Source organism: Chrysochloris asiatica, unplaced genomic scaffold, assembly GCF_000296735.1.
Source record: "Chrysochloris asiatica unplaced genomic scaffold, ChrAsi1.0 scaffold00018, whole genome shotgun sequence".
NCBI classification, from domain to species: Eukaryota; Metazoa; Chordata; class Mammalia; order Afrosoricida; family Chrysochloridae; genus Chrysochloris; species Chrysochloris asiatica.
This window is the reverse complement of record NW_006408536.1, coordinates 294,169-302,281: the sequence shown is the minus strand read 5'-3', so window position 1 is coordinate 302,281 and position 8,113 is coordinate 294,169. Positions and strand designations below refer to the sequence as shown.

Sequence of the window (8,113 nt, the reverse complement as noted above, 5' to 3'; positions counted from 1 at the left end):
CAGAAAGTGTCCTTTGGTTGTTTAAATTTCATATATTCCTGAGTGTTTTTGTGTACATCAAAACAAAACAAAATAACAACAAAAAACAGAGGGAATAGAAACAAATACTGTTGAATGATGATGCACGGAGGAGATGGTAATCATTGCAATGAAACAATGACTGTAAAACCGATATTCTCCCATGTTCACTATCACTCAATTCGCAATAAAAACTGTAAAACAATAAGTGACTTTGTTACTTGTTCCTTGGTCATTGCCAGGCTTTTCCAACAATATAGTAACCTTGCAAAGAACAGGGCCTACTCTTATGTGTGTGTGTGTCTTCCCTGTGTATGCTCAATGCACAGTGTTCCAACCAAAACCAATGAATCAACATCACTGAAAAATGTAACAAATTGTTTCTCAGTAAACCAAAGGGAAATTTCTATAATGATTTTATTATAATTCATTTTACTATGCACTATTTATTAATCTGCTGTAAGAAAAAAAAAACTTCATTTATTCACTTGCTTTTCTCCTTGAGGAGTAAACCTGAATGGCACATTTTTTCTAGTAAGCATTATGTGGTTCCCGTATTGACAGTACTTTACTTTGACCATCAGATGCAGTCTTTGGCACGCCATAACGTACTCATTTACTATGTGCAATGGGAACATGGTGGCTCTGTAAGATAAACACTGGACTGTGAACCACAAAGTCAGCAGTTCGAGCCCACCAGCTGCTTCACAGGAGAAGGATGAGGCTTTCTGCTCCTGCAAAGATTTGCAGCCTCAGAAACCCTCTCCTGGGTTGCTATGGGTCAGAGCTGACTTGACTGACAGAGCACACAACGACAACAACAAGGTGCAAGTACTTTTGGAGACATTGTAAAAGCAAATGAATAGATCAAAGCTTACATTCTGAACTGGGGAGATGGGTACAAAAATAAATAGAAAAGCAAGCAAAACACAGTACAAAATAAAGTAACATAGCAGGAAAACAATTGAGTTGTTTTATCCTTGAAGAAGAAATGGGATAACTATAGTAGTCCAAAAGAGAAAGCAGATGGTGATGGTTTAAAAAACCAAGAACTTTCAAGTCAAATGGAACTAGATTCAAATCTAGACAAATTACTTACCTTCTCTGAGTCCACCTGGATCACGTGTTGTTGTTGTTGTGAAGTGCCATCGAGTCTGTAAAAAGGGATTTAAAAAAATAGCCACACTCTCTAGTAATTTTATTCTGAAAATTAAGATGATTCATGCGAAATGCTTCACACAGTGCCAGGCACATCACAAACAACTAATGCTGTATGTCGTTGAGTCAATTCTAAATCATAGCTCCGCCATGTGACCGAGTAGAATTTGATCCATAGGATTTCCTAGGCTGTAATCTTTATGGGTTGGAACTGATTCCATGGCACATGACCACCACCACCACCACCAATCTTTATGGGAGGAGTCCTGATGTAGCATTGTGGGTTAATGCTCTGGACAGCAAAGTCTGAGCCACAACAACTGCAATGGTTCAAGTTCACCAGCCTCTCCTCAGAAACCCTATACAGGGGCGCTATGGGTCCGAACCAACACGACAGCACTTAACAACAACAATCTTTATGGGAAGGAGACCTGGTGGTGCTGTAAGATAAGCATTGGACTGTCACAAGGTTGGCAGTTTAAACCCACCAGCCCCACCGGCTGCTCCATGGGAGAAAGATGAGGCTTTCTATTCCGGTAAAGATTTGCAGCCTTGGAAACTCTATACAGGGTCATTGACTCGATGGTCATGGGTTTGGTGTTTTGGCTTCGGTTAATCTTTATGGGAGCAGATTGTCTGTGTCTTTCCTCCTGCAGCACATCTGGTAGGTTGGAACTGCTGATCTGACAGTTAATAGCCAAGTGCTTAAGTATTGTGCCACTAGGGCTCCTAAAACAACTATTACATACATAGTAGTTATTATAATTATTATAGAGTCCTGGTGCAGTGCTGTAGGATAAGCACTGCACTACTAACCACAAGGTTGGCAGTTCAAACCCACTAGCTGCTCCTTGGAAACCTATATGGCGTTGCTAAGCCATTTGAACTGCAAGGTCGGCGGTTCAAGCTCACCAGATACTCCTCGGAAACCCTATACAGGGTCGCTATGGGTCAGAATTGACTCAACGGCACTTGACAGCAACAATAACATAAGTCAAAACCGACTCAACATCACTACTAAACAAAAAATGTAGTTATTATGATACATTTAAAATTGAGAATAACATTTCTGAATAATTATTTCAAAATTAGGTTTCCATGTGCAACATAATATATTGTTGGAGAAAAAATACATTAATTTATTCTACAAATAACCAGTTCCACTTGCCATCGAGTCGACTCTGACGCATGGTGACCCTGTGCTCCATAGGGTTTTCAAGGGCTGACTGCCAGACTTTGCTTCTGAGGCACTTCCCGTAACAAGCTTCTGAGCAGAGCCCATTAACCATCTGCACGCCCCAGGGACAACTGAGAAATGGAGAGAATATGCTGTTGTTCCACCCAGACTGCTCCTTTCCGAGGAGTTTGGCTGCTGAAGGCTCGCAGCTGATTCCCACTTTGAGAATTGCCCTCGCCTTAATTGACTCAGCTCAAGTTATGCTCCATATTTGCCAGTGTTGGTGTACAAAACCCAATCCCCTTGACTCCGTTTGGAACCATTTTGAAGGGCCTTCCCAATTCCTGCATCTCCTGCCAAATGGGCTTGAGACAGCGGGACAGCCGCTCCTACTTCTCTCACATGAGTTGTTCTTGAAACCTCATGCCTGTAATCCTTGTTCACCAACCTTCGTATCTGATTCTACTTCCCCAGGAAACTGGAATTAAGTCAAGCAACTACTGGATGGGGAATGCACTTCAGCAGAGCAGGGTTGGCAAACTGTTTCTGTAAAGGGCCACATCATAAATGTTTTAGACTTTGAGACCCTATAGTCTGGGTTGTATCTACTCAATTTGCCATTCTAGTGTGAAAGCAGCCACAGACAATACATAAATAAATAAGTGTGGTATGTTTTAGTAAAAAGTTATTTGTTATTGTTAAGTGCCTTTGAGTCAGCTCTGACTCATAGTGACCCTGTATAGGGTTTCAGAGGAGCTGCTGGTGAGTTTAAATGGCCGACCTTGTGTTTCAAATCGACCTTGTGGTCTAAAGCTTATCCTACAGTGCCACACCAGGACTCCAAACTTTATTTGTTGTTGTTGTTGTTAAGTGGCATTGAGTTAGTTCTGACCCATAGCGACCCTGTATAGGGTTTCTGAAGAGTGGCTGGTGAACTTGAACTGCCAACCTTATGGTTCAAATGACTTTGCAGTCCAGTGCATTAACCCACAGGGCCACACCAGGACTCCTGAGACTTTGTTTAGGGACAATGAAATGTAATGTCATATGATTTCCATATGTCATGAAATATTGTTCTTCTTTTGATATTTTCAACCACTTATAACTGGAATAATACTTCTTACCTCACAAGAGTTCAAAATCAGGCAGCTGGCTAGTTTTTGCCCGCTACCACCCCACCCCACCCCAAGGCCGTAGTTTGCCAGCCCCTGATTCACACAAAAGGTGGAAGAGCAAGAAAGAGCTCATAAAGATTCCATCCTAGTGAATGAGAAATTAGAGCTGATATGGTGCTGTAGGATCAGTACTGGACAGTGAATCACAAGGTCAGCAGTTCAAATCCACCAGCTGCCCCTTGGGAACCCTATACAAGGTCGCTATGAGTTAAAACTGACTCAACAGCACTTAACAACAAGAACCTTATTTTGAGGATTTGGAACACTGTTTCCTTGATCTAAAATGATCAAGACCGCATGGAGAAAAGGAAGAAGAAAACAAAAGATAAAAGTAAGATTCTTAGTTTCTTTTGAAGCTTAGTGTCCCAAGAGAATCATACATAACAAAATAAAACTAAATTTTATAAATAGTTACTGTATGGCATTTTCCATTTAGAAAACTTTATTGTCACCAGTAAACAGAATTGGGGGACATGTGGGGGTGTGTTCCAGCTGTAGCTGTGGCTAAGTCATTCCAAAAATAAAGACGCAATTGCAATTTGTGACCATTTTTATTTTATAGAGCTGTAACTTTAAATGATCTATTGGCAGAATAGAGAAAAATAGAAACATCCATTTTGAAAACTGTTTAAACCCATCGTTCTACCCAAATATGCCAGCCTCCTACGGTTGCAGGGATTTATCTGGGTAACAAACATTCTAAACTACACACCTTGAAACCTTTTGACTTTTTCGTTTTGCTATGGTAGATTTCCTTCTTATCTGGCTAGTGTTTCTTCTTCTTCCATTTCTATACTCCCTCAAATGAAACATACCTGTTTCTCTTCTGATCATTTTTATTCTTGTTTAATTTGTTGTACAACACTCTGAAATAATTCTTCATTAGCTCCTCTTCAATGATTCGCTCAACCCTGTGTACTCTTGAGTTTCCCCCTAATTCACACCTGCCTTACAGCCAACCTTTACTTCTCTAGCTCTTGACTTCCATTCAAACCTCCTCCTGCATTGTCTCAGAATAAACGTACTAAAGTATTGTTTTGGGTTTGAGTAGCTGAGAGAGACTATCTATCCTCTCTATGGATTCACGTTGCTATATTGAGAAATATGGAGACTAGGAGTGCTAATTTCACTTGGCACCAACTGTAACAGGCGGCTAATGACGATATCCCTGGCTTTTGAAGTCTCTAGGTTCTTCTCTCGAGACAGTTGAAGACTAATTTGGTCCACACTTGTCATGATGAGTTCAGAGGCCAGAATCTGGGTAGGAGAATTGTCATGAAACACAGCGTCCATGATGTACTGCTTATATAACTCGACCACCTTCTGCTCCAGATACTCATTCAACACTGCATTAGAAATAGGTGTCTGCATTTGCAGGCTGTTCTTCTCTTTGATGCTTGTTATTCGCCAGTAGGATGAGTAGCGCTGGAAAGGTTGTGGGGCAATGTCACTGGGTTGAGTGGAAATGGAATCCTCCATGGACAAAGGAATCTCTGACGACTTCAGCAAAGGGCCATATTCAAAACTGCTCTCAGAGGGAAAACCTGTTGTCACTGAATTAATGGCCATCACCTGGCCCCCAGCAATATGTAAATCATTGTAATTCTTGCAAATACTTTTGCAAGATGGTGGCACCAAGTAAGTTTCTCTGTTGGTACTGTGGTCTCTACAGATTTCAACTGTGGTCATGGTTGGCCTTTGAAACATGGGATTGGCGTTTGTCTGCAGCACCGTGACGCTCTGGTTTCTGCTCTGTTGGCTCTCTCTGGAATGCACTGAAGAAATAAACTTGTCAGACGATTTGCAGCTCACATAGAGACTTCTAACCTGCGTTTCATCCACAGAAGAATAGGAAAGGACAGCAGCACGAGCATTTGCCTCCTCTTCCTTTTCCTCAGCCATGTGCTCATCAGGAGATGCACAATCCAAGGGAATGTCAGTCCAGTAGGGAAGTCCACTGAGATACCCTTCTGACAGCATTCTGGAAAGAGAATTGGTGAGTAACAATGGGGAAAAAGAAGATTGGGGTTCTAAAAATCACCAGTAAGGACAAAAAAATCACAGGACAATGAATGAAACCATCAGTAATTTAGTGCCTGCCGCTCCCTGGAAACCCTGTACAGGATCGCTGTGGGTTGGAACCGACTCGATGGCACCTCACACCAACCACAATGCATTAGGACTATGGCATATGTTGTACATTTAAAGACGAATACACTTGGTTCCGTCCTTGAGAGAATTTCCCAGTATGGAATACTATCAACTGAACAGCAACAATTTCCATATTATCTGATTGAGGATTATGATAGTCAAAAAAACATATAGAAGAGGAGCTGCTAACGGGGGAGAAGTCATGGAACGTGTGATAGAGGAGGTGAGAGGTTATAGGGAATTTGGCAACAGTTATGGGTGGTGATTGCACAATGTAAGTGGTGTGATTGATATTACTAAATTGTACACGCAAAAAATAATGACTTGGCAAAGGTTGTGTTCCAGACATATGTATAACACTAACAGAAAGAAAACATTTAAAAAAGAAATCATGATGGCATAACCTGTTCATGATATACCAAGAAGGGACGTAGCAGAAGGGACCCGGAGAATACACTGGAATTGGATCATGAAGGGTCTTGGGAGTCACGCAAAGTCATTTGGGTTCTGCCACATAGGAAATGAAAAATCACTGAAAGCTTGTAAATTGAGGAGCAGCATGACCATGACTAGTCTGGGCATTGGATTACAAGAAGCGTGATGAGGAAATATGCAGGAAAGTTGAATGAAAACAGGAACTGTATCTTACCCACCTTTGTATTCTGTCCCTAGCAAAGCACGTAGCATAGTTATTCGCATTTAGGAGAGACTCTTTGAATTAAATAACTGACAACAACAAGCTGCTGTGAAATTAATTCACTATCAGCCTAACAAAAAGGACCATGATGCCTCTCCTACCTTTACAACTCAGGACAGAGTTGTTTGCTCTAAGTCCCTCTTCTCAGACTACTTCCCTTCCCAGGACTGCCTCTGAAACCAATTGATGTGTTTATTCCTACCCTAGTTACCAAGGAGGTTTCTAACCACAGGTCATTCCCTTCTTCACCCTCACCCTCAGCAGTTGTCACTTGAGTCACAAGTGGCTAGAATAGACTAGAAACCAGCAGCTGCATTTTCTTAAAAAGAAGCACAGTGATATTCCTGGCACTAGAGCAAAAGACCACAGCAAGGAATACTGAGGTCTTGAGGTCTGGGCTTCTAAAACAGACCTACCAGCTTGAGCCTGAAATCAAAGAGTAATATTAGAGAAGAATCGTTACTGGATCCATTGAGACTGGGGGAACTCCAAATTTATTTTCCTGAAATAACCATTGAACCTTGAACCAAAGCACCCCATGAAGTTATCTTAAACTAAGCACAGTTTAACTTATTTAATCAAGAATGTCGGCCTTGAATGTTGTACTCCTTTAAAGAATTATATGTATGAGGTCTAATTGATACCAGTAACTCTAAAGCACAGATGACAACTTTAAGTGCCTAAGAAAATGGTGGTAAAACAATATGAGCTGGGCGCGTGACATGATGTGACGTATGTAACCAGTGATATGGCCTGTACATGTAGAAATTGTTGAATGTATACATTGTTTTGTGTATATTTTCACCAAATTATCTTTTAATTAAAAAAAAAAAGGAAAGGATTCTTTCTAGCCATCAGTAAGGGTCCTTTTAAAAATTTTTTTTATTTTAGCATTCCTTTTACATTCATCCCGATATTATTTTCTACATAAATATGTTCTGTGGCACTGTTGGTTAATGTGCTGGACTGTAGAGTCGGTTTGAACCGCAAGGTTGGTGATTCAAGCTCACCAGCCGCTCCTCAGAAATCCTATAGAGGGTCACTATGAGTCGGAAATGACTCGACAGCACTTATCAACAACAATAATATTTTTCAAAGTTTAATTACTTTCTAGAACTTTTTCAAAACATATTCAAAAAGTTTATTAATTATTTAAATGCTTACTATATGTGCATGCCAGCACTAGGAATGTGGTGGCTGTGTAGGATAAGCATAGGGCTGTGAATCACAAGGTCAGCGGTTCGATTCCACTAGCCACTCTGTGGGAAAAAAGGTGAGGCTTTCTGCTCCCGCAAAGATTTACAGCCTCAGAAACCCTATACAGGGACACTATGAGTTGGGACCAACTGGATGGCACTTAATAGCAACAAGAACAAGGTGGGTTTGAGCCGTAGACTTATGTAAGGTACAGTGCCACCAGGGTTCTTTTGCACTAATAGATGACAAAGGGGCAGCTTTTTGCTGCGTCTGTGACCAGTACTTGTAGATCTCTGATGAGTGTGAGGGCTAGGAAGAGCTAAAGAGAGAATATGGAAGGGCTAAGACTGAGAGTTCCCTTTGCATTTTCGTCCTGAGCCAAGAAAATGTTAGAGGAAGTCCTACCCATAATGAGACAGAAAGCACATTCTAGGACGAAAGCTGTGTAGCAGGCTCAGACGGCAACAAGGCAGATGGGAACTGATCAGGAGGTTCCTGGAGAGGAAGATGGAACTGACAACCTACTAAATCTGAAAATCA

General features: G+C 41.2%; 1 protein-coding gene across 1 annotated transcript; it reads right to left on the bottom strand.

Moving 5' to 3' along the window:
* Positions 1-4,602: 4,602 nt before the first annotated feature.
* LOC102840657 (chromosome unknown open reading frame, human CXorf21) lies at positions 4,603-5,508 on the bottom strand. Its single transcript, XM_006835559.1, has one exon. The coding sequence runs from the start codon at positions 5,506-5,508 to the stop codon at positions 4,603-4,605; it is 906 nt and encodes a 301-aa protein (XP_006835622.1).
* Positions 5,509-8,113: the final 2,605 nt, after the last annotated feature.